Source organism: Erithacus rubecula (assembly GCF_903797595.1).
Source record: "Erithacus rubecula genome assembly, chromosome: 18".
Classification (NCBI taxonomy): Eukaryota; Metazoa; Chordata; class Aves; order Passeriformes; family Muscicapidae; genus Erithacus; species Erithacus rubecula.
In genome coordinates this window covers 7403526-7429147 of record NC_136670.1, presented here as the reverse complement: position 1 = coordinate 7429147, position 25622 = coordinate 7403526, and the positions used below count along the sequence as shown (strand labels likewise).

At 55.0% G+C, this 25622-nt stretch overlaps 1 protein-coding gene across 1 annotated transcript in view; it reads right to left on the bottom strand.

Moving 5' to 3' along the window:
• Positions 1 to 614: 614 nt before the first annotated feature.
• Positions 615 to 25622, bottom strand: part of NOL4L (nucleolar protein 4 like) — a 62393-nt gene continuing 37385 nt past the window's right edge. Inside the window, 7 exon segments of the mRNA XM_079321335.1 lie at positions 615 to 4979; positions 7729 to 7930; positions 8188 to 8310; positions 8397 to 8588; positions 8668 to 8853; positions 9274 to 9545; positions 20793 to 20934. Coding sequence (XP_079177461.1) covers positions 4780 to 4979; positions 7729 to 7930; positions 8188 to 8310; positions 8397 to 8588; positions 8668 to 8853; positions 9274 to 9545; positions 20793 to 20934 — 1317 coding nt within the window. The 3' untranslated portion in view covers positions 615 to 4779.

Genomic DNA, 25622 nt, shown 5'->3' with positions numbered 1-25622 from the left:
TTTTTTTTTCTTTTTTTTTTTTTTTCTTTTTTTTCTCACAAAAACCAGACACTTCACAAAATTAATTTTGTCAAAATATAAGTTAAGCATAAAACTGGTGCCTTGCCCCCTTTGTGAGTGCTGCCACTGCTCTCTCTGGTACCCACGCTGTCTGTTACGGAATGGAAAGCACAGCTTATGTCAACAGGACTGAGAGATGGTTTGGTTTGGTTGGTTTTTTCTTCCTTTTAACACCTAAATTTAGATCCCGCTCTGGTGACTGATGGCACCGACCTCTCGCACAGGGCCTGGGGCGAGGGGCAGCACTGGGGCCAGCAGCACCCAGCGGGGCTCGACAGTGGAGGAGAAAGCCCTTTTTGTTATACAGTGTTTATTAAGTAGATTCAGTCTTATATATGATATACAGATTCAAAAGAAAAAAAAAAAAAAAAGGATTCCACATACTTATGAAATCAGTGCATTTAGCAAGTAATACCATGGAGATAACAGCTCGATTAACAGCTCATTGGTCTTTGTTAAGTGAGGGGACAGGGAGTTGGCCTGTGCTAATCATTCCACAAACAGAACAGAATTAAGTTGCATCACATATATAATAGACACACATTCTAAGAATTAAAATATTAAGCCACATTTACTGGAAAAATCCACAGTATATAACACAAATAACTCTTATCAAGCTCGTTGAGGAGGAAGTGCTCATCTGCTTAAGAGCCACATGAAGTTGCATAGGTGCCTATCTGCAAAAATATCATTTCCAAAGGAGTCAATTGATTAAGCAATAAAGTGTCACCTTAGAAGCTGGATTAAGTGCCATACGCTTTCTAGGAGCCCTGGGGAAAGCAGCAGCTTCCCAAAGAGCCTCCTCTGCCTCGCTGGGAGCCTCCCGTGGGACTGCACTCCCACCCTCCACCCCAAACCAGCGGCGTGGGCGAGCTCACCCCTTCCCTAAAGTATTCCCAATTCTGCTCAGGAGTTTCCCCTGCTCCCTCCACTGCTCCCCTCCATCAGTTGGGCAGTGCCGCCCTCCTGCCTGTGTGGGAGGAGGAGGAGGAGGATGGGGAGGCAGCAGCACTGCCCAGATCTGGGGCTTGAGAGCTCCGGATCAGCTCCCGATTGGAACTGCAGCTGATCCGTACAACTACTGGGGGGAAAAATAAAACCACAACAGCTTGTGCAAAACCCAAAATTGCTTAAAGGGTGTGTGTGTTTGGTGGGTGTCCTCGGGGTGGGCGCGTGGCGGTGGGTGGGTGAGGCTGTGGCTGGGTTAAGCAGACGAACTGGGTGAGGGGCAGCTTCCTCTTCAACAGCAGGTCTGGCAGAACACACGGGGTCGGGAGTTCTGTACATGTAAACAGTACACTTTCACTGAGTCCAAAATTAGGAGCAAAAATACAAAGGTTCACATTGGTCTTAGGTAGATACAGGCGAAGAACTGAGCTGTGCAGCTCCGAAACAACCGAACAAAAGTTTCTAAAGCACCACTAAATTATATAAAAATCAGACCATGGACGGATTGTAGTTGGTGTCTGGTGAAATACTATGCTACCTTGTAAAAAGTTTTACAAAAAATTACAAATCAAAAGTATATTAACCCTCTGAGTTCAAAGCAGCATTTTTTTTTTTTTTTTTTTTCATGAACTGGTACTAAATCCGACGGCCGCTCCGGGAGGGAGGTGGCCCTTGGGATCAGGGAGGTACAAGGTACGTCTGCTCACAACCCCGGGAACACTCTCCCATGGAGAAACAGTGTCATGGGAACCGCACGTCCAGGGCAGGATGGGTGTGTTGAAATAAAATCAAATTTACAAAAAAAAACCGCTTTTTTTTTTCAACCAGTGATCAGCTTTTCTTAACCAAACCCAAGACCATCCAGACCATTTGCTAACCCAGCATTCTCCTTCCAGCTCTCAGATATCTGGAGAGTTGGTGTATTCTGCTCCTGCTTGTTCCTTCTTGTTGAGAACCTGGACTAGCAATTCCTGACCCCGTCCTGCCCAGTGAGAGCGCAGGAATGTGGCTGTGAACAGTCCTGGAGCACATGGAGCCACGGTGGAGCATGGAGCAGCTGCAGAGCACGGAGATGTCTGTGGAGCTCATGCCAAAGGAACCAGAACGCTGTGGCTCACAAAAAAAAAAAAAAAAAAAAAAAGAAAAAAAAAAGAAAAAAAAAAAATCCCTGACAATCGGAGTCAATCCCGTTTGTTTCACAACTTGTCCCAGATGTGGCTGTCACCAGGCTTTGGGAATCTGAGTCTGTACCATTCAGCTGCAGGTTATGAACATCAGGTGCTGGGACAGGACGGTGTTGGGCACCCTCCTTTGCAGTGTCCTCTACAGCAGTTTGACCACGTGTGAGCGCTCCTGAACTTCCACATGTGCCGAGACAGGTTCAGAGGTGATCAGGAATGACTTGGATAAAGAAAACTTAACCCAGCTGTTGGTGGTCTGTCCGTGTGCCCCCGGGTTACCTCTGTTTCAGTACAAACTGATGGCAAACTTATGGCTAAAGGTTCCACTGCCTCTGGCGAGGAGGGAGGCACAGGCGTGGGCAGGAGACCACGGAGAGGGAGAATCCCAGGACAGCGATTGTCTCTGCCTCTCCTGCCTGAACGGTAAGACTTTCACAAATGGCTGCGGTTACAGATCTTGTCAAAGGTTTGTTACTTCATGGTATTCACACAAAAATAAATATTTACATAAATTCCAAGTATGGGAGGATGCAGTGGACAAACCAAGCAGGCTTGTGAAGTGCTGGGGAAAGCGTTAAGTCTGAGCCCTGGCTGGGGGCTGGCGTCCCCGGGGCCCCCTCCCCACCAGGGAGGGGATGGGTGTGGCCACGATGCTCCTGGTTCCAGCATCGGCTCAGGTCTAAGAGCCGCCATCACCTCATCTCTGCACTGACCCCTCAGCTGCACCCCATGGTGAGGGGCTGGGTCCCTTTTCTCCAAATGCTACGGAAAGTTTAAGGTTTGGGGAAAACAGTCAATGCAACGGTTGATCCCTTCTGCTGTGGGGCCAGGCACGCCTGGCCTCAGGAACCAGCAGCTTTTTCTGTTCTGAGACTAAGAGCAGGGTAAAGTTTTGCTTCTCTTCCAGTGTGTGGCGCATCATGGGGTCAGGGGGACAGGGGAACTGCCCAGGCCCGCTCCTGGCCGGACCAGCGGCTGCTCAAGGCTGTGCCACCAGCGTTGGCCCCTGGAGCAGCAGCCCCCGGCCGCTGGCTCCGAGTGGCCAAAAAATAAGATAAAAACTGGCTCCAAACCAAGAAAGTTTCTACCTACAAAACAGCTTTACACTTATCGCATTTCTATCTCATGGTGTGGATTTCAGCCAAGTGGGGGGGCTGCGGGGGACAGGGAGCACGGGACCCTCGCTGGTCTCTGCACAGCTCCAGAGCACGTTGCATTGCTGGGCTGGGCTCAGCACCCCTGGCCCGAGCGAGGTCCCTGGGTTAGCAGCACTGGCAGTAGGTATTGCACTGAGCAAAACGAAGTGCATCGTTGTGGGGGGGTGGAAACAGGGCAGAATGGTCATCGGACTACGGTTCTTCCACACTTTGGGAACTGTGGGCTTGTTCCAGGACTGTGAGCAGGGAGGGGGAAGGATCCTGGGCCCCGGAGAGGACTTTGTCAGTTCTGCTGCTCAATGCTGCCCGTCTCTCCCGCAGAAGGGGCGGTCACCACTCCAGCTCAGCCCTGGGGCTGCCCTGCTCACACCCCGGGCTCGTGTGCCGGTGCTGCCCGGGGCTGGCTGCAGACGGAGCGGCGCGCACGGCCGGGCGCGGCAGACCCCAGCCGGAGGTTCCAGCCTCCTCGGCACGATCCCCATGTCTGCAACACTCACTGACCCCAGGACCAGCACGGCCAGTCCTGGAAGAAGCCCACAATGGAGTGTGAGGTAGAGTACGGATGGTGACCGCAAGACAGTGTTCCTCAGGTATCTCCTTCCTTTCTTCCTTCCTTCTCTTATCTGCAATGACTTTAATGAGTGTGAGATGTCCTTCCAGCCGGAGGTCTGCTGAGCTTGCCGAGTCTCTGTGGGAGGTTCAGACCCCACTGCTGCTATGGAACCCCTTAGAACAAAGGCCTAAGCAGGACGCTTGCGCTGCCGTTCAGCTCCCACCTACGCTCACTGGAGGCTGAGCAGCCTCGATGTCAAGGGCTGGATGGCAAACTTGCTCCCTGTGGGACAAGGGTTCACCAGAGAAACAGGCAGAGCTGCCTGGAAATTAGTAGTGTAGTGATATGGAATGTGTTATTTCACAGGAATAAATTCCTTCTGATCAGACAGACAAAAAAACTGGCAATCTGTACAAACTCAAAAGAATCCATTTTCAGAAAAATAAATTACTAAGGGGAGAGGAGGGTCCATTTCTCAATAAATATGTGATTCAGCTCACCTAAGACTTGGAAATTATCCAGGGATGGGAATCTAACATTTGGGTCCACAAAGGTTATTCTAAATACATCTGCAGCCCCAAACCTCCCCAGGCTCCCTTCTGCCCTTCAAAGTCCCACATCCTTCCAAGCTGCAGGGTTGGCTTCTGGTCAGCCGGAGGCACGGGTGTTGGTACGGTTCCAAAACGTGTCCTTGTGCCTGAAGTCCCAGGTGCTTGGAGTGTAAAAGAAAACAGGTCTTTTGGATCCCACCTTCTAAAACTACATGTTCCCACCAGGCGGTGGGAGGACAATGGTGGTCCTGAGCAGGACACCGCCGGGAGCCTCTCTCTAGCAGGTACGAATTGTCTTGTCGACCGAGGAGCGATGCAGACACGGGGAGTCAGTTCTGCTGTAAAATGAGGTTTTCCAGTTCGTCTGCAGAGCGGAGCAGGAACGCCGCCGACTCCCGGTATCCGGCGATGAGCTGCCGCACGGCGCTGATCTCCGTGGGGCTCAGCTGTGCCGCCTGCATGCCCCGGCTGCTGCTGTTGGAGGGGGCCGTGCTGGAGGCCCCACCTTTCATGCTGAGATCGGTTGGACCTGCCAAGGAAAAGCGAGAGTGAAGCTCAGGCACAGCAACCTTTCCCGCGCTCATCCCGTTGTGATTCCAGACCTCTGCACCACTTGGAAGGTCCCCACAGTGCCCAGATAGTGTGAGGAGCTCCTGCTCTCACAGACACCAGAACAGCCACTCACTGCCTCTGCAACAGGAATACAGGTCCAGAAGGCTGGAGCACCTCTGCTAGGGGGACAGGCTAAAGGAACTGGGGTTGTTCAGCCTGGAGAACAGAAAGCTCTGGGGAGAACTCAGAGCTCCTTTCAGTCCCTAAAGGGGCTCCGAGAGCTGCAGAGGGTCTTTGGACAAGGGCAGGGAGTGCCAGAACAAGGGGCTTCATCTCACAGCAGGCAAACTTAGATGGGATATTGGGAAGAAATTCTTGGCACAGGTTGCCCAGAGAAGCTGTGGCTGCCCCATTCCTGGAAGTGTTCAGGGCCAGGTTGGACAGGGCTTGGAGCAATCTGCTCTAGTGGAAAGTGTCCCTGCCTGTGGCAGGGGGTTGGAGTGAAGTCAACTTTAAGGCTTCTTCCAAACCAAACAATTCTGTGGTTCTATAAAGAAGTCTCAGAGCCAACATGACAAAAATCCCATCCTGCAGCCCATAGCTCTGTGAAGAGAGGGTCTGCTGGGAGGTAAGCCAGCTCCTGTTGGCACTTGCACCATCAAAATCACCTTCCAGGTTCTGGTTTTCCTTCTGCATATGGAGAGTAACATCCCCCATGGGCTGTGCTTCCATGGTTTATCTTGATGAGTGACCCCAGCAGGTAAAGGCAGGGGAAAAAATGGACTTATCTTCATGTTGGACTAAGTAAGAGAAGCAAAACAAAGAGCAAGAAACACACAATCAATTGTGAAAAAGAGAGAAGTGCCAAGAGATGTACTAGAGATGTGATAGTAGTCAGGGAGAGGAGGCTGGAGAGGCTGCAGCCTGGAGGGAAGGAGAGAAGACACTGAACTAATCCCTGGGCTGTGAGCTGGGTGCCACAGGTGGATGGAGCAGTTGGTGATGCTGGAGAAAGACCTTGGGATGGCTGAGCTCCTGGGACAGCCATGGGAGCAAGGACTGGGTGTTGAGGCTGTTTGCAAACCAGGATGGGGGAGTTCAACTGTTCCCAAGTCCAGGTGGGTGCCTCTGGTGATGGTGGCAGGGAGGGGAGCTCATTGCCCCGGGAGGAATGGAAAGCATTCAAGGAAAGCAATGCTGGAGCTGCAGGAGGAGCAGCACCAGCAGAAGTGCTCCATGCCAAGAGAACCAAAGCTTCAAAGCGGGGGAGGAGGAGGAGAAGGAGGAGGAGAAGAAGGAGGAGGCTCTCATGCGAAAGCAATTTCAGTGGACAGAAAAGGCAGCAGTAAACTGAGCCTGAGCCTGTTTCCCAGCTCAGGGGGGAAGGAGCTGGGAGCAGGGATGTGGGCTTGAGCAAGAATTGCCTGAGGTGGGGCATGGAGGGTGAAGACACTTCTGGGCAGCAAAGCCCTGCGGGGCCTCTGCTCAGAGAGAGGAGAAGACACAGCTCCTTCCTGAGTGCTCTTCCCTCTGAAGGACTGGGCTGGAGCTTTGGAAAAAGACAACTGCAAACCACAGGTTTAAAAACACCCTAGAAAGAAAGAAGGCAAATGCTGCTGGGTGCTGCATGCAGGGCCTGTCTGCTCCTCCTGGGACTGCTCAGGGACCTTCCTGCACGTTCACTGTCTCACATGGATGAGCCAAAGGAGGGTGCCTGGCAGCAGGGGACTGGGTGCCTGTGCTGTTCTGGGGAGGAACCATGGCTGTGAGGATTAGGTCTCAGCAGCCGGAGGCCGGGACAGGATCTTTATTCAGGGTTAAGAAGCATTAGGAAGGGATGATAAGAGTTAATCCCAGACAGGCATCTCTCAGGCCTCCGGAAATCACATCCTTCCAAATCCTGGCTCCCGTCGGGGTGGGTTGGGGCAGGAGCCCAGAGCGCACCAGGACAGGCAATGGCAACCCAGGGATTGTGCAAGGACCAGACAAGGACTGGCAAGGGATCCAGCCCCTCGTGCCACCACTGCTGCAGCACAGAGTCAGAGGGAACACGTGGTCTTATCCCACACCTCTTGCTCCAGGTGTGGGCGAGTCACCAGGTACCTTGGAGCCTTCCTGTGTGCCCTGCTCCAGCCCAGGATACTCTGCTCTGTTCACTTGCTCCTAATCTCAAGCTCTGCCTATGCTTTCCTTCTGCCTTCCTGCCCTGCAGCATCAGTCCTGTTTTCTCCAATGTTCCCAGGCAGTCCCTAGCCCCTCAGAGCCCTCCTGAGCTGTGGCTGTGCCCCCCACCCTGTCCCCATCCCCGAGAGCGGAACGGCTCATACCAGCAGGAGATCAGGGAAGCGATAAGTGCCCGCCCTTGTTAATAATTAACAGAGAATCTGGTACAGATTCTCTTTTTTTTTTTTAAGTGACACTCCTTCCCTCCACCAGTGCCACCCAAACCGTCCTTCCAAGTACAGTTCAACAATTAACCACCTGCTGATGACGTGAGCGGAGCCGCCAGACGGAAGGGACAAGAAGGGATTTTGGAACAGCTCTGTGCAGCAGTGGGAGAGGTGCTGCCATGACTGGGCTCTGTGGGAGCTGTGGGAGCAGCACCAGCCTCTCCTCCAGCAAACAGCTCACTGTGGGGGATGCCAGGAGCCCCTGGTGCACTCCCCAGGCGTGGAGCAGAGGCAATGCCAGGGTGGGCTCCCCGTGCCACTGGCACAGCCACTTACCATTACTGTGGTTGCCTGTCTGGAGGGATGCAGGGGGCTGCAGGTTGCCCCCCAGGGACCCGTAACCACGGTAGCTGTAGTTCAGGCTTCCATTGATGTAGACTGGGTCTTGGGAGTAAGATGAAGCTGGCAGTGAGTAGGAGGAGTGGGTGATGGCTGTGGAGTCTCTGGAGTGCTGCTTGTCTAGAGCGATCGGTTCGTCCTGCACAGGGGAAACACAGACCTAGTCCAGCAAGGAGCCTGGCTGTCCTCTGCTGCCAACAGGACAGACAGTGCAGGGATGCCTGGTGTCCTGTGGCCGCAGCGTGGCCAATCCAAACCAGCATTCCCATCCCCATTGGCCTGACACACCACAGGGTTCTTTTCTGCAGACCCTCAGACTTTCAGAAAGACTTTTGACCCCACCATAGGACACTTCCACTTCTGTTCCTCGCCCACCTCCAACTGCCAGCACTGTACCTGGGAGGTCTGGTAGATCTCCAGCCGCATCCTCTTGGCTGCTTTCCGTGTTTCGCTCTCGCAGGCGGCGGCCAGGATGTTCTCTGCCATGGCTGAGGTCAGGTGAGGCGGCGTGGGCCTGGTCTGCAGGGACACAAGCAGAGAGGATGCTCAGGGATGCGCTGCCCTGGGCACTGGGATGAGGGCAGGGCACTGGGGTGGCCACTCACCATCTCCATGCCGTTCTTCTTCATGCGACGGCAGGATTTGAGGTAGGTGCGGATGCGCTTGCGCGCCCGCTCCTGGAACTCGGGGAACTGCCGGCTGCAGGACTCGATGATGGCCTGGATCTTCTCCTTGGGCTGCTTGGAGATGGGAACCATCCGGTCCAGGTTCTCGTCCACAAAAAGGCGCACGAACATCTGCAAATGAGAAAGCAGGTGGTGAGAATCCCGAGACAGAAGGCAGGTGGGCTCACTCTCCCTGTGGAGCTCTCCTTACATTGAAGGCCTTTAGCCTCTCTGGGTCCATCCCCTCCGAGTCATTGATCTTATCATTGTCTTCATGGTCGTCGTGGTCATCATCATCTTCATCAGCTGTGGGGGCCCTGCCGACAGTCAGGTCCTCGGGACAGCCGCTCACCTCTGTCTTGATGGAGTCATAGCTGCCAGAGCTGTACGGGGGGGACTGAAAGAAGACAGGGGTTACCACCAGCAGCTCTCACCTCATGCACCTGCCCTTTCTCCTTGTCTCACTGTGTCTGTCACCTCTTCCGAAGGCCCCCCTGCAACTCAGGGAGATGAACCCATGGCCAGGCTCCCCTGTGTGTCACCTCCTGCCTGCTTTGGGCAGAGGGCAGCGTCATGGGGTCAGCAAGCCTGTGATAACCTGTGATGGTGGCCCAATGGCAGCTCTGGCTGGTGGGGCCATGGATCTGCCTGATCCTGTGGAAAACACTGCCTGACCCAGCATGAATGGGCTCCTTGTCACATGGTGACTGTTCACACAGCTGGTCAGGGGTGAGATGAACCCACTGCAGTGCCCAACTCTGGGGCAGCTCTGTTGTGAGGCATGTCCCTGGCTCTCCCAGATCATCCCAGGCCGTACCTCTGCTGTGGTCTTGACCCCGTACTTGACCCTGCTGCGCAGCCCGTCGGCACTGCAGCTGTCAGACTGGTAGTTAGGGGTGATGTGGGCAGGCGTGAGCTTGTCGCAGAGGTTGATGGGCTGGTCGTCAGCCGAGGCAGTGAAGTCCATGGGGGCTGCGGTGCCATTGCCGTTCATTTCGGGGAAGGCGCTGTCGCCCTGCGTGCTGCTGGAGGTGGAGGGGTTCAGGGTGGAGGAGCCATTCCCGCTGCAGCTCTCTGATGAGGAGTCATCTGCAAGGAGGGATGTGTGGTTACCTCCTTGGCACCCTACGACCACCCTCCCAAAGCTGCTCTGGGCTCACTTGGTGGCTGAGTAGCCACTGGGAGCCAGGCTGGCACTGCTGTGCTTTGGCCCCTGGGATACAGCAGATGGAAGTAGGGATGCTGGTGTCCAAGCCTGCAAGGCTATTGTCACAGGGATCCACTCCCTCATCCCTCAAAGCACACCAGGTGCTGCCGTGCCCCATGCCCGAGCCACCCAGTCCTCCACAGGTGACAGTCCCCACGCCTCCGCCCTCAGCCATGGTGCCTGGGCTTGAATAAGAACTTTGGAATTTGGTCCTTTTCGGTTTCTATTTGCATTGCAGGGAGGAGAAAGGGGCACTGCCTCTCCCTACCAGGTCCCCTGCCGTCCTCCTGGCCCAGTTTGGGGCTGGGTGCAGTGGGAAGTGACAAGTTCCTGCACTGGTGGTTAAAGGACATGCAGCTCTGCAGAGTGCTGAGCCATAGGCATGACACACAAGGACAGGCTCACTTGGTGGGAAAACCCTGAATCCATGGTTCCTGGAAGCAGCATTAGGAGCTCTGCTCACAGCTGGCACACCACCCAGCAAGGCTCCTCCTTGGCATGCTGCTTCAGGGAGGGGACAGAGGCTGCATGATGTCCTTCCTATCTCACTCAAAGCCCAAGTGACCCACACCCTACATGGACACTCCTGTTCCTGGTTTCCACATGCCCTAGAGCCATCCCCACAGCACATGAAAGGCCTTTTCCCCACCACACAAACAGGTCAGGGCCCTGGCAATGGCGGTGCCACACACACCCAGTTCACAGACCTTGGCCGCATTCACACCCCAGGCCCTGGCACCATCTCCCTGCCTGTGCCTGCTCCCACCATGGCGGCTCCCAAAGAACAGCCCAGCAGCGGCAGAGAGCCCGGCACTGCTGCACCCACCCTGCCTGCACCTGGCCAGGGAGCCCAGCCCCAGGGCCAGGCACGACATTTCAAACTGCTCAGCCTGTTCCCCTCCCTCCCCCTCGCCGCAGTAAATCCTTTATTTCATTAGGTGCCTCCGTGAGAGGGAAAGGGCGAAGCACGTGGGAGCCGCTTCCTGCGCCAGCGTGCGCCGGGCGGTGAACAAAGAAGCTGTCGGCAGCGACGAGCAGATGGCCGTCCCTGCGCCCGGCCCGGCCACCCTGGGACAATGGGCCGGGGCTGCGGGGCGGCCACAGCCCCGTGCCGACGGCCCCTGGCACACGGGCGCCAGGTCCAAAGGTGTGCAGGCGCAGGGCGGCGGGATGGTGCCCAGCTGCTGCCATCCACCCTCCTCCTCCCCCTGCCAGCACCTGCGGAAACTTTCCTGCGAGGCTGGGCGAGTGCTGCGGTGACCCTGCGGTGGCCCAGGACTTTGTATCCCTTAAAATAAACACACTTGAGGACACTCGGGCATCCGAGCTGACTGTGGGGCCGGCCGGGGCTGCCGCCGCGTGTCCCCAGTCACCCCGCCACGGGCGCCAGTGCTCGCTGCCAAGCCTCGCGCCTGCGCCAAGGTGGCTCCTGGCCCCATGAGCCCCTAAATTAAAAAGTCCCTACTGGAGCTCCCTGCTCAGCAGAGCTCCCTCCCCCTCCTTTCCCTTGTGCTGATCCACTTATTCGTCTGAGCGATGACCAGAGCTGACCTAATCCCCGGGGTGGTGTTTATGTGCCGGGCGCTCCGGGCCGGTGGCAGGCGTCACCCGCCCCACCACGGGGCTGGGTCCTGGCAAAAGCCCTTGGTCACAGTGCTCTGTGCCAGGGAGTGCGGGGCTCCAGAGGGGCTCAGCAGCCAGCACTTATCTAGGGGCACCCTCCGAGCCACTTCCCCAAAAAAAGCTCCAGTCTCCTGTGCAATACTGGGGCTGCAGTGGGTGGCTGCATCCCAGGCCATGTCCACAGGTTCCTGCTGCATCTGGAGGGGCAGGATGTTGGGGGCACTGCCACCTCCTGCTTCCACACCCCTCCTGGCCCAGGGCACTGCTCTGCTTCTAAGCCCCCCAGGGTTTTGCTGTCCCTCAGCAGTGCAGGAGCAATGCTGGCTTGGCTGTGGCCCCAGCAGGAGCGGGCAGGTGGCCGGGGGCACAGAGGCCTCCCTGCCCAGGATGGCGGCTGTCCCTCCCCCAGCACTGTTCTGTGCGCCAGGGGAGATGGGGCTCCCAGAGGGAGGCTCCAGTCTCATCCAGCGATGCCTCTCGGAAGGATTAAGGAGAATTATTCCCGTGCACGGAGGCACGAGCTGTAGGCCAGGCCCTGCCATCGGCCCGGGCACAGCCACAGCAACAGCGCTGGGCCAATCGGCGCCATGGCCAGGATGATGTGGGGACCTCCTCCCTCAGCTCCTTGGCAGCCCTGACATGGCCACCTGCACCAGCAGGCTGGGCGCCCATCATGGCACAAAATCTCTGCCAGGCAAGGGCATCAAGAGAGGCGTCACCTGGGAGAAGATGTGCAGGTGCCCTGAGCATCCCCAACCTCCTCTGGGCACCCCTGTAGGGATGAAAGCACACTCAACCTGCTATGAGCATCCCCAGACTATCCCAGACATCCCCAATCCACCCTGGGCATCCCACTCTGCCCTTGCCCATCCACCTCCAGCCTCCTCACAGCTCCCAGCTCTGGCCCCCCATTCCTGTAGGCAGTCACAGTCCTGCACTGGCTGCTGACACCAGACAGGATCCTGGGGGTGACACCTGGACCGCCCTGATTCCTCCACGTCTCAGGTTTTCTTTTGTGTCACACAAAACACAGGCAGCAGCAGCTGCACGTCAGGTTTCCACCCGATGCTGCTGCATTTACGAACCCTGGGTTTGCTACAGGCAAAAGATACTGCAAACAAAGAGAAAGATGTCTCTAGGAACCTGCCAGGTGGGATAAGGAAATGAAATGGGAATCTAATATCAGTGGCCAGCATCTACTAAAAGAACAATTTAGTTTATGCAAGGATGGAGGTACGTAAATAATGAGGTTCTTTAACCCATGAGCTACAGATATTTTCTTATTTCTGTATTTTTACGTTACACTCTCCCAGAAGCTCCACACAGAAAGTGGTGGGTTAATCTCAGCATTGTTAGCAGAGAACTGGCCACAAATTCGAATTGGTGACTCCTTGGCTCTCAATGGGAATGGCTTCAGCCAGCTTGAAAATGCAGATGAGCTCAGGAGAGAGCTGCAGTCTCCTTATTGGGATGGGGATGGGGCTGCTCCCTGGGCAGCTTCACTGGGGTATCTCCAGCCTACAGGAACTCCTGAGAAGAGCTGGGGCACCCCACAGCAAAGTGGGTCTTGGGGAAGAGGGAGCAGGAGCACTCCCACCTTGGGTGCTGGGACCACATTTAGGCTCCTGTGTTGCTTTGGCAGCCGTGTCAGGACTCTGGGCAGTGGTGGGGTTGTGTTGACCACACTCCATTTTGGCAAAACCCACCAAGTTCCAGAGCTTGTAGAGGTTTTCCACATCTCCCAGCAGTGCCCAAAGCACATGTCAGGAGCAGGGCTCCAGCAGCAGCAGGCGAGCAAGGCCAGGCTGTGCAGCCATGAATATATTCATTATCAACCAGCACGAGCCTGGTGAGCTCCCTGCTCACGGCTGGAGCTTGGCTGCACGAGGAGCCCCTCTAATGAGGATAATTGGGAGCCCCCCTGCTCCACCCCCGTGCCCTAATTGAAGCAGATGGAACTGCAAAAACAATGTCACTTCTAACCGGTTTGATCTTTCGGTTGGAAAACGGGACTATTTCGTTCTCCTGTTTAATCCCCTCAAGCTGGGGCTCCACGGGCTGCATGGAGGTGGAGCAGACCTTGGCACTGTGTGGGAGAGACTGGTGAGGCTGGAGAGCCCAACAGAGGCAGCTGGCCCGAGGTCCATGGAGTGCTGCCCTCTTTGGCCCCTCTGCAGAGGCCAGACCATGACAAGACACGTGGTGAGGCTGGTGAGGAGGCTGTGGGGGAGCAGCCTTGTGCCTCTGCTGCAGCCCCGGCATCTCCCCGGCATCAGCCCAGGAGAGCAAGAAGCAAAATGGCTTCTTGGGCTGTGGTGCTGGGGGAGGAGGGGATCAGTCACTTATTAAATGAATTAATCAGGGCTCAGCGTTTTCATTTTGAAGAGGCTGCTGGATTATCCTTGATTTCTGTGGCGCTGGATTTGAGGAGATCAGGAGGGGAAGGGGCGATTTCCAACACCTGCTCCCCGGGAGATTTTACGGCGGGGAAGTGGTTGGGTTTAACGTCTCTGCCGGCGCAGGCCACCGCACCACTCTCCAGAGCAGAGTTAAAGATGAATGGGGCAAATTGTTCCTCCTCCTGTCACATCTCCAGAGCGGAGACAAAACCTCTTTTGACTCAGGAAACAATGAGCTTATGTAAGAGCCAGCGGCCCACGGAAACCTCGCCGCAGCCCTGCACCATGCAGTGGGCCAGGGTCCACCCGGCTCTGCCCACATCCCACTGCCACGGGACCCCTGGCTGGCCTTGGGGCAGCCCTCCCTTGGCTGCTGCCCACCTGCCTGGGCAGTTGTGGGTGTCACAGCCATGCCAGGTCCTACCAGTGACCTTTGGTGCCCCATGGGCCATATTGGATCCAATAGCCTGCTATGGCTCCATGGGTGACGGCAGTGGTTCTGCCACACCTGAGTTCCTGTGCCTTGTGGGTGGGTCTGTCCCATTTCCAGCCTGCCGTGGCACCGGAAAAGGATGGAGCTGCACACCCAGCCTGGGAGTGGCTGTCAGGAGGGCACAGAGCATCCCACCACCGCCCGCCTGGAACAACAGCCAGGAAGATGAAAAGTGCCATAAATTATTCACTCACAAAAGAGACAAGAAGGGAGAAGAAGGGGAGGAGGAAAGCCTGCGAGAAAGGGATACTTAATACAAATTAGAGAGACCGAGTGGGAAAGGGGGCCCTAGGGAGGGCCACTGCTGAGTGTTAGAGCCACACTCATCAGGGCAAGGGACCAGTGCCGCAGGGATCCTGAACCCATGACTGGGTGGTGAGTGGCAGGACAGCCCTGGCCCTGCACTGCTCACATAGTCAGAGACCAGAGCCCATTTTCTCCAGGTCCTGCCCAGCGTTTGCCTCCAAGATGCAAAAGAAAGGAAAAAGCAACGTGGCTGAGGGCCGCAGTGCACTGGGGCTGGCCAGGTTCCAGTTAAGACGCTCTATTTCCTGTCTTCCTTCGCTAACGCAAACCTCGTTATGTCCCAGACAAAGTGTCCACCCTCCACACTCCCTCCCTGGTCCCTGCCTCGGCCAGAGCCCTTGACGAGGCAGACATCTGGCAGGGCCGGACACAATGCGCGTCTGCAGGCAGAGCGTGGCCGGACAAGGCAGCGCTGTGCGGCCGCCTCCCTGTCCCCTGCCATGAAAGGTGCCCCCCAGTGCCGTCTCGCCCCGGCTCCACTGCCCAGCCCGAGGCAGCAGCTCCCTCCGGCACCGCGATCTCACCGCGCCAGCCCCGTGCTGGACATTTTCCCATGCACCAAAGCTCGTCTTGCACAGAGCAGCCTTGTCACAAATACCCTCTGTCCCTTGGTTTTCCCTTCTCCTCCCAAGCACTGTCCCTTCCCTCCTGCTGCCGCTCCTCCAGCCACCTTGCAGCTCAAGGAATGCTTGAGCCAGGAGCTGGCCCTTGCTCACACTGAGGAAGGAGGTGGCACAAACCAAGCCTGTCCTTGTGCCACTGCTGCTGGCAGCCACCCGGATCCTGCTGCAGGGAGGGGACATGCCACGGCCCCATGCTGCCTGGGCACTGCCTCTCCCCATGCCAAACAAACGGGTTTGGTGGGTTCAGGCTGGATTCATGCCGAACTGGTGGCTCCAACACAGACCTACCACCAGAGAGACCCTGCTGTGCACCCCCAATCCTTCAGGGACTGTCCTTTAGCACTGTGGGGCTCACCCTGATGCCCCCATTCACTCCTCTGGTTGTGGTTACTCAGTCTGGGGAGGAAGGGAAGGGCACAGGTGGTGCTGACTGTCCATAGCCTGGTGATCCTCTCAGCTCTGGATTAAGGAAAAGAACCCCCAGAACCCTGCTCTGTGCACCAGCAGAATGAACTGACTGACACAGCAGCGCCTGCACCAGCCGAGAGAGAGCTGGAGCTCAGCTCATGTACCAGGCTGGGAAAACCACCACGGGCTCACAGTGTCCCTGCTGCACTCCCCAGCCTGACAGCAGGGAAGGACAACTTTCAAAGGACACTGAAAGGAGGGTGTTTATGACAGGCCGGGGCCTTTGCTCGGGAGGAGCAGATGTGCCCCTGGAAGAGGTGACAGGAAAGGAGTCACCAGCCCAGTCCGCTCAGGCGAGGCAGGGACACATTTGTTGACTCCTGCTGTGGAGCCAACACAGCATGGGGACACCCTGGAGAAAGAGGAAATATATCCCTAATGAAAATGAGATCAGGTTGTGTCTAGCTGTAGTAAGGCCTGACTGCTGGTCCTAGTCTTGTTTTAAGACTTTAGGGGGCCAAAATTCAACAAGAGTTCAGAAGACCTGGAAACAGTGAGGATTTTGCAGCCTGGGCTAAGCAAGTGCCTTCGGACTCACAGGCCACCTCCTGCACTAGCCAGTCACTAGCCACAGCTGCCTGGGCTCCCCCTGTGGCTTACCAGGGGTGTTTGTATCCACCTGGACCAGAGCTAGGCTGACTGAGCTGTGTGACACCCAACGCTGCAGCAGTGACCCTGTGAGGGCACAGTCAGGTGGGCACCACTGCCGGGGGGTCAGGTGCCAGCTGTCAGAATTGCAGCTGTGGAGTGGGACATCACCTGGGGATGGAGTCTGGCTTTTGGTCAGCACCTGGCAAGAGGCTGCTCCTCCCCAGAAAGTTCTGCTAGACTGGTGGTTCAGGGGAGCTGGTGATGTGCAGCACATCATGGGCATTTCATCAAGTGGTAGCAGTGTGACCCACAGCTGTGGGACATGTGCCATACCAGCAGAGAGACTGCTGTGCTGGGGACAGCTCTGTGTCATCCCTGACATCCCAGGGCAAGGTGTCCAGAGGAGTGACATGCCTTTCAAGCCCCTAGGACAGAATCTGCAAATAATGCTTGTCCACATGTCCTTGAGGTCCCCCTTTGTAGCACTCCAGGGGAATGTCCCCAACATCCAGAAGCCTCCCCAGCCAGCAGCCTCAAGGGATGCCCCTAAGAAGCGTGTGCCTTCACAGTTAAGTAGGTTAAGAAAGTCCTTTCTCCAAGGTCTGGATTAGCCACTGCTGCTCCGGGCGGAACAGACTCAGCGGGGACGCTGCCAGTCAAGCGAGGACGGCACGTGGGGAATCTCAGCAGAAGGGGATCAGTCCACCATGGTGCCATGAAGCAACCCCATGTCCCCCACACGCAGCAAGCACACCATACACCCAGGAGTTTTCCCTGCTCTTCAGGAGAGGCTGGGGAGCAGCATGCTCTGCCTACGGGCTGAGCACTGCTCCTGGGCAGTGGAGCAGGATGTACAGCCAGGGACAAGGCAAATCCTGTTAGTGGGCAAGACACAGGCTCTTCTATATGAGCTCAAGCGCTTTGCCATGTCACACACTGAGGTTCGGGGTCTGACTCCTGTTCTACTTTCAAGGGCACTGCACCTGCTAGAAAGTCATAGCAGGCCTGGTGTGGAATATCCAGCACCACTGTGGTGGGATATCCCACTCAACCCCACAAACCAGGGCAAACTGGGAGGTTTCCAGTGCAATGTTGGATCCAGAAACCTGGCACCCACCACTGTTACAGTGCAGGGTTCACCTGTGGAACCAGATAGACTCTGAAGATGGACAGAGCCCAGCCCAAACTGCCACAACAACACAGCACCAGGGCCTGAGATCTGCTGGGACACCTTCAGGAACGGGTCCAGACAGCGGGATGGCGCAGCATTCAGGGTCCCTTTGCTCCCAGTGTGTGCTGCTCCCACAGATGTGTCCCTCCAGGATGTCCGGCACAATAGCTCCGCTCCAGCAGCAGAGTTTGTGTTGATCTTGCTGCTGCTTTGGGCAGCCGGTGGCTTCCTGCGGGCACGTACACTGTGAGCAACATCCGACTGGGAAGGGATGTTGCTGGGAGCTTCACGTTTTCCGTGCTGGGGCCCGCAGGATGAGTAACAAAGGAAAATGGAAGGAGCAAGTGTGTGTGTTCAGTGTCACTGCACAGGCAGGCTCGTGTGTCCCAACTCCCACTGTGTGCCCAGTGACCCAGCAGAAACTCTGACTCTCCTGACAGTGACTGCTCTGTCTGTGACCCACCCAAGTCTTTAGGTGTATTTTGCTATCCCTGAACTTCCAGGGCTCACATCAGTTGTAGCATGGCTGTACTGGGCCAAGGCTTCTGGGCACTCAGGACAAAGAAGGTTCTGGCTTTTGTTCCCAGCTGCTTTTTAGGCCTCTGATGATTTAGTAGGTACCTGTTTATCAAAGCATGGGATGACAATTGCCTGCTCTCCTGCCTCTCTGGATTTCAAACTATTCTACTCTATGCCACAGGAGAACACCTGCCACTCCTAGGCCTTGAAAAGACCTGGAGCTGGTGCTTTGGTCCTTTAAACAAGACTTTTTAAACAAGCATGTCAGATGATACTGCTCTCCTACTAGGCAACTCTTCATTAAAACTTTATACTTTAGCAAGCCTTTCACTGAAGACACACTCCAAGCATCGCACCCGTCAAACGGCAGCAGGCAGGACCAATTTAGTAACTCAAAAGGTTTTCCTGAAGGCAGAGAATATCCAGTCCTGAACAAACTTCCAACTGAAGGACAGGGTGTACAACCAGATCCCTCTGCAGTGCCAGGATGCAGGAGTTGAGACCAGCCTGGCTGCAGGGGATGTGTGGGGCTCATTTTAGCACTGGCCAGAGTTCTGCAGGACTCCTGCAGGGCATAGGGGACAACTGAGCAGGAGATGTGGACAGACTTCCAGCTTGGGAGTACTTGGGCTGTCCCAGTGCAGGCACACTGCACTGGCAGCTTGGCCAGCTGGATTCCAAGGAGGCTCCACTGCATATGTGGGCTGGTTACTCACATTTTTTGCACAGCCTTAGCAAGCTCGGGTGAATCCGGAAAACACATTTGTTTCCAAAAAAAAATAAAGAGCTTTCATAGGTCGAGAGAAGAGGAAACTGAAGAGTGGTCAACACTTTATGCATGATCCCTTCCCCACAGCAGTAATCTGCTTTTCCTCTCACAACATACTCCTCTGCTCCATTCAATTTCCCTCTCCTTTAACCACCCACTGCCCTCCTGGGTTACCCCAACATCCTTCTTCCATTCCCACTCTTGTGTGTGCTCCACTCCTGGGTGGAAGCTCTGGTTTGGCACAGGGACTGACATGAGACAGCATTAGTCTGTATTTAGAGCTCTGATACAGATCACAGACATTCACCACAAGCACAAAACCTTAGTCCACAAAATGCTTCTGAAATGTGACAGCCCGGTGAAAATCGCAATTCCCGTTTTTTCTTTTATGGGTCTCATTTGTCACCCCGGGCTTGGTTTGCTTATTTTTTTGACACCATCACTTCTGATCCACCACAGTCTACCCAGTTCAGCTGATGCTGACACCAGAGACACTTGCATTCCTATGGGACTATTTCTGCTTTATTTCTCACCACAGAACCTTACAAAAGAAATTAAAGGAGCCAAGAAGAGCCCCAAAGAGGACACCTGCTTCTGAAGGAAAACCACAGGGCATGAAAAATTGGAAGCAATTCCTAAGAGGGTGCAGAGAGAGAGAGGATTTAGATTCAGTGAGAACATCTTGATTTGCCTAAATACGTGAGTCCCTTATTAAATTACTGTCCTGTTGAATAATAGTGTTCAGCAAAGGGATCAAAACTGTGTCATTCTAGATTGTAAATGAGACTTGGGAATTCAGTGGTGAGGGCTAAGTCACAAGTCTGAAATGTCCCAATGGGAGAATGGCAAAGTTCAGGGGCTACAAAGAGACCCAGTCAGGCTACAGGGATGAGAGGCTGAACTTGTTGGGGTGGAGGCCGCAGCCTAGTCCTGAAGAGCCAAAAACTTCTATGGGAGCAACTGCATTACCACCAAAATATTCCTCCTTCCTGGCAAGACACAGCCCCCTGGGGCCCTGGGCAAGCAGAAGTGCCTATGCCCATCCCACCACCGGGATGCAGTGCTGTGCAGTCAGGTTTCACATCCTCACCAAGGCTGCCTGGCTCTGGGGCTGGGGCTGCCTAGGGAAAACCAGCAGTTTCCCAAAACTGCAGATTTGCAACGGAAATTGAAATGCCACAAACTCACTGGGCTGAAGAGAGCAGTGGCCCTGCTGAATGTGAGACTGAAGACAGCAGTGTCCCTGTTGTCCCTTCTGTCTCTACCATCCCTGCCACTGGCCACACCACCAGCTAAAAGCCACCCCAGCGAGACCTGCGAGCACAAAAGCCTTTTCTTTCCTTGGGGGTGTTTTTTCAGTCCCCTTTCTTAAAGCAGGGCTGACCCAGTCTCAGTTGTTCCTCAGACTCCTCTGTTCCTTCCTGCACTCCCAGCAGCAGCCAGGCTGGGACAATGAGGGATTCAACCTTTTGAGCAAAAGCCGGTAACAGTCCAACCACCAAACCCTCCCAAGCATCACGGCGACGAACTCTGACCTCAACTCATACTTCTACCACTCATTTACTTGCTCTTTTATTTTAAGCTTGTATGTTTCACAGACGCAACACCACCTCTCTCCACAAAACTCTTCCTCCCACCCAGCCCACGTGTGCTGCTTTCAGCCCTTCCAACCACCTGCCCCGAGGGAGGAGACACCCACGTTCACCCCGCACAACATCGTTTTGGCTGCTGCACATTATTCACAATTTCTTGCCTGGGGGATGCAAGACCTGTCAAAGGTGCAGCTTTCCAAACACAGAAACTTGTGACTGTGCTGCAAAGCCTTGGCATCCTTCCTGTGTTCAGAACTAACAGTGCTCTTCTCATCATCTGGGAAGAGAACTTGGGGAACTAAGTTCTCCCCTCAGAAGGGAATTAGTGATCTCTTTCTGGAGGCGCTGGGAGACAGCTCCAGGCAGAAGGACCATCAGCTCTGAGCTGGACAGGTCCCTGGCTGAGCAGGAACACAGAGGCTAAATTGGAAGGACTGGAAGCCAGCTCTGAGCTGATATGAAATCCATCCCACAGGTGGGACACCTGATCAGAAGAGACTGGTTAATGTTTAATAAGTCACAAAAACATCCTGTGGCAGAGGCGTGGGGCTCTTCCCGCCCGCCGGGGCACTCACCGTCCTCATGGCCGTGCAGGTTCTGCGGGCTGCGCATGCTCTCGTCCTGGCTGGGGCTCAGGCTGGAGTTCAGGTGCTGGTCAGCTGAGATCCATGTGGAGTCGTTCATATCAAAGTCCTCGCTGCTCACCGATGTCTCATCCTGGAGGCAAACAGGAAAGGGTTAACTCATGGAGCTATTTCCTTTCCTCCTTTCTCTGGCTTTAACATCTCCTCAACACACTCCTTTCTAAAAACAATTGGGTGGGCAGCTCCTGTTCCCCGCCCTGAGAAGCCTTGCTGGCCCCTTGGGTTTCCCAAGGCCACGGCAAGCAGCCCTTCCCTGCGCAGGGCGAGGTGGCTGCCCCAGCGGGGACCAGGGCTCTGCTTCCTGCCTGAAGACTTGCCTGAGCAATGGCACTGTCTCTAATTGAGGACAATTAGAAAGAGCTCACATCCTGTAGGAGCGGATGGCTGAGCCCTGGAGTTTACCCTTTAATCTCCATCCACCCCAGCGTGCTCCTGGCGAGGCAGCGGTGTGGGGGAGCTGAGGACAGGCGAGAAATGGCTCCATTAAACAACTTGGACTTTTCTGAGATCAAATCATCTGCTACTGAGGAATCACCAGAGGACTGACAGCAGTGGGAGCAGCTTCTGGGGCATGGATCCCCAAAGATCTGCACTGCCCGATGCTGTAGAGGAGGCTCCTCCAGACCTCTCCAGAGAGATATTGTCTCTGTACCCTGATCAAAAATGACAGCACACACCTTGGGAAGGGGCTGGGGGAGTGAGATCCCCAGTGATGCAAGGACACCCCAGCTCAGGCCAGGGACCCCAGCCAGCTGCCTGCTCCCTGACGATGGCATAGATGACATTCCTCTCTCCCACTTCTGCAGCTCAAAGGACATTTTCTCTCTCCCTCTCTCCCTTCTCACTAACCTTTACAGTACTTCGAGACACAGCCCTTGGACCACTTCCAGCACCGGAAAGGTCAGCCACAGGATTTCAAAACCATCATCATAAAGGCAGCACTGAGATCCTGAATGAGAGGAGGGGCTGCAGGACCTCCCCAGGCTGAACTCTCCCAACGCAGAGCTTGGGAGGAAGCAGATACATGTTCTCATATGGACACGGTCCTGCTGGTGATCCCTTTATCTGCCTTCCTCTCCCTGCTCCCCTCCCAAAGCCAGGGGCACAGACAGCCCTGGGGTGCAGGGGAACACCGAAAATGTTTCCAGAACCACTTTCAACTCTGCTTTCCTTTGATTGAAACATTTCAAAGGCTTGTAAACCTCTCTGCTCTTATTTTTTTACCCTCCCCCTGGTCCTGAGATAAAATGCAATACCCGCTCCCTTTCCGTGTAAGCAGTAATTGGCAGCACCCCTCCAACCTACGCCTGCTCCTCATAAAAACGGCCCTGTCTGGCTGCCACTGGCTGATAGTTTTTATTGTGAACAAACAAATGTCTTTAAAGACAGGTTTGTGCTTTTCCTCCCAGCTCTTCGTCCCCGCAGACACATCTGCTGGCTCAGGGCTTGTGCCGCCCCCAGCCCGCTCTTTCCATGTGCCTCCCGGGGAGTTTCCTGGAATTTACAGCTTGAGAAACCCTGCACGCACCAAGGGATGGACAGATGGACAGATGGACAGGGCTTGGCAGTCTCAAGCATGCCCCCCTCAGGGACACCCTGACCCCTGACCCATCAGGTGTCCCTGAGCAGCCCCCCTGTGCCCAGGTGGAGCTGAACAGGAGGGCAGAAGGTAAGGACAGGCACATCATCCCTGGCTCAGCACAGCTTCACTGCCACACCAGCCACAAAGCAATCCTGCCTCTCCAGAAACTCCATCTTGTACGTACAGGAACAGAACTGCAAAGGTCTCCCTGTTGCAAACTATAAATAGTGTCTTTATTGTAAGCATTTGCAGGGAGGCAGCCACCCTAATATCTGGCCTTCTTCACAAGGCTTACTTAAGATTACTGTCAGGCTTAAGAGACAAATGCAAATGCCAAGGTCCTTGCTGCCCACAGTCTCTCACCTGTCCAGTGAGGAGGAGGAGCCTGGGGAGCAACCCACGATGTTTTTATGTTGTTCAGGTTCAGTTGCAGAGGACATCCAGCATCAGCACCCCAACCACAACCCCATCACCTTCTCCATGCACTCACACATGGGGGAGAAGCAGTGACACGAAGGATGCCTCGCATGCACATGCGATGTAAAGTGCCTCATAAATGTGTACAATTCTCTTGAGGCGCAATAATGTTCACCTATTATTAGAAATACTCTGGCTATCAAATGAGAAACTGATAAGCTATAAATGACTCAAGTTAAACAAGGCTGTCACACATTCACCAGTCCAGGATTCAGCCACCAGCAGAAAGTCACCCCCTGCTTTCCAGCCAGAGCTTTCTGCTTTCCAGCACAAATACCCTTGGCCAAAATACCAACAGGATGCACTTTCCAGCATCTCACAGCTCCTACTGCACAGCCCACCCCAACAGAATGCAAAGCCAAACGTGCAGGTGGCAGCAGGAGAACCCTTCCTGGCAGTGGGAACTGTGGATACAGCATCCACTGCCTGCTGGGTCTGGGCAGCCACCCGGCTCTGCCCACACCACAAAGCTCCAGGAACTCCTCACACCTTTGTGCCTCTTTACTAAAGAAAGAGAAAAGCCCCAGCTTCAAGTGTGCCTCTGGCCATGCCCATCACTCCAGCTCTGGCATCCTGCACTAGTCCTTGGCTGCATTCCTCACTGCTTGTAGGAACAGCAGAGGCCACCAGCAAACTCCTGCCTCAGGACACCCCTCAGAGACCGAAGGCTGAACACTGTGACCTCAGAGCGCTGCCCATGAACTGCTGGCACTGCCTCCTCGTACCAGGGACAATCCCAGGGACAGGAGGCCCCAGCAGCCACATCCAGAGCACTGGCTGCCTAGCCCAACCCAGGAGCAGAGGGACAGCAGAACAGCACAGCACAAATCCAGCCTCAAAGCACAGGACACCAGAGCAGGATCGAAATTTCTGGCTAGGTGGGAGTTCTGAATCTCCCTGGATACCAGTAACCTGGCTGAAGGTTGAGCCTTGCAGTGGGCTCCCCATCCAGCCAAACAAGGAAGCATTTCTCAACAGCAGCAACAGCCACGACTCGGAGCAATACGGTAAATCTAATCTACCCTTCCACCCTCTTTTGGCTTGCAAGTCAGGCAGCTCATTCTTTTTCCTCTCTGGGTTCTCAGGAGAATTCCCTCTGCTAATTTCTTCTTTCCTGTAAACAAACTTCAAATGAAACTTTCATTAGAAAACAGAATGCAATCCATTACCAGTGCCTGTCTCAGGACTTGCTGCCTTTTCCCCAGTTCCACACCACTCGTGGCACAGATGGAAGTGCCAGTGGCGCCCCAAGCAGCCAGCCCAGAGCCAAACCCTGAACCCCAGCTCTGCTGCTGCCGCCCTCCTCCTTCCTGCCTTTCCCAGCTCTCCGGAGAGATCTCACCCCGCAGTAAAGTCCCATCGCTTTGTTTCCAATGTTCAAGGGACTGAGCGATCAAGGGTCAGGCAGCAGAGCTCCTCTCTGCAAGGGGAAGTCGGATCCTGCTGCTGCACTCACAGGGCACACCCAAACATCGGAACAGGGCTCCCGGCACCACTCAGGGTTTGGAAAACAAAATCCTCGCTTCTCTCCTTATCTACAGCCCAACATTCACAGCTGCTCTACAGACATTCACAGCCAATATTTTCTACCCAGCAGAGGCAGACACTCACATGTGCAGGGCTCACACTCCACATTTCTGTCCCACTTTCCATTCACGATCTTCAAGCACTGTGCCTGCAAGCATCCGCTGAGCTTCCCCAACTTCGCTGCGAGTTAGAAAACTACTCCTCGTATTATAAAAGTGGAAATCCCGGGTACTGACAGCCACTGTGGCTGGTCCAAGAACACAGCGAGGCGCTGGCAGATCCAGGAACCTAACCAAGCTCTCCGGACTGCAAGGCTGTAATTGCTAGACAATGTTTCTTCACCAAAGCTCTTCCTCCAGGAGAACAACCTCCCACAGCACAGGCTGAGCAGGGCAGGGGGGGAAGCTACTCTTATAACATCGTAAATATATGCAAGACTATCGGTAACCTGCTTATTTTACAGCCAGGCTCAGTTTCTCGGGGGCTGCCTTGCAATCTCTCTCCAGTCATTTACATGCTGTGCCTCACGTTTAATATTCCAAGCTCCGAGTCTCAGGACGGTTTATTTTCTCTCTTTAAGTCCTTTTATTTTAAAACATGTCCTTTCACGCCACAGCCTACTATCCCGATGGGATTTCCTTCCGCGGAGCAGGAACCGAGGCTGTGTGCCGTGCAACCTCCCTAGCACACAGCCACGCTCAGCTTCCCACCAGAATCAGCCGTGTTTTTAGAATCAACAAAAGACAACGCGTGACTGCCAGTCCCCAGAGCTGCTCCACTGCCACGCTGGTGCCGTGCACGACCTGCCCGGCACAGGCAGCCCCCAGACCTGCCGAACCTGGCCAGGGCAGAGCTCCCCGCACCGTGACCCCCGGCAGCGGCGCGCAGGGACCAGCTCTCAGGAAAGCAGCCTCATCTCCGTCTCAGCCACTGTTTAAACCCAGCCCTCTGAGCATGCCAAGAAGGTATTGAACCAGATTTGACCCTAACTTAACCAGTTCAGCGCAGAGAAAGGCTTACTAATGGAAGATAAAACACTCCGGGTCAAAGATTGGTACTGCAGCCACGAACAGTGTGGTGGTCATCCCTTCAAAGACCGGAGAAGCCTCACAGCACACGGGCGTACGCGGGCTGTGGCGGCGGTGAGCTGTGACTGCGCTGCCTACTCGTGTGTA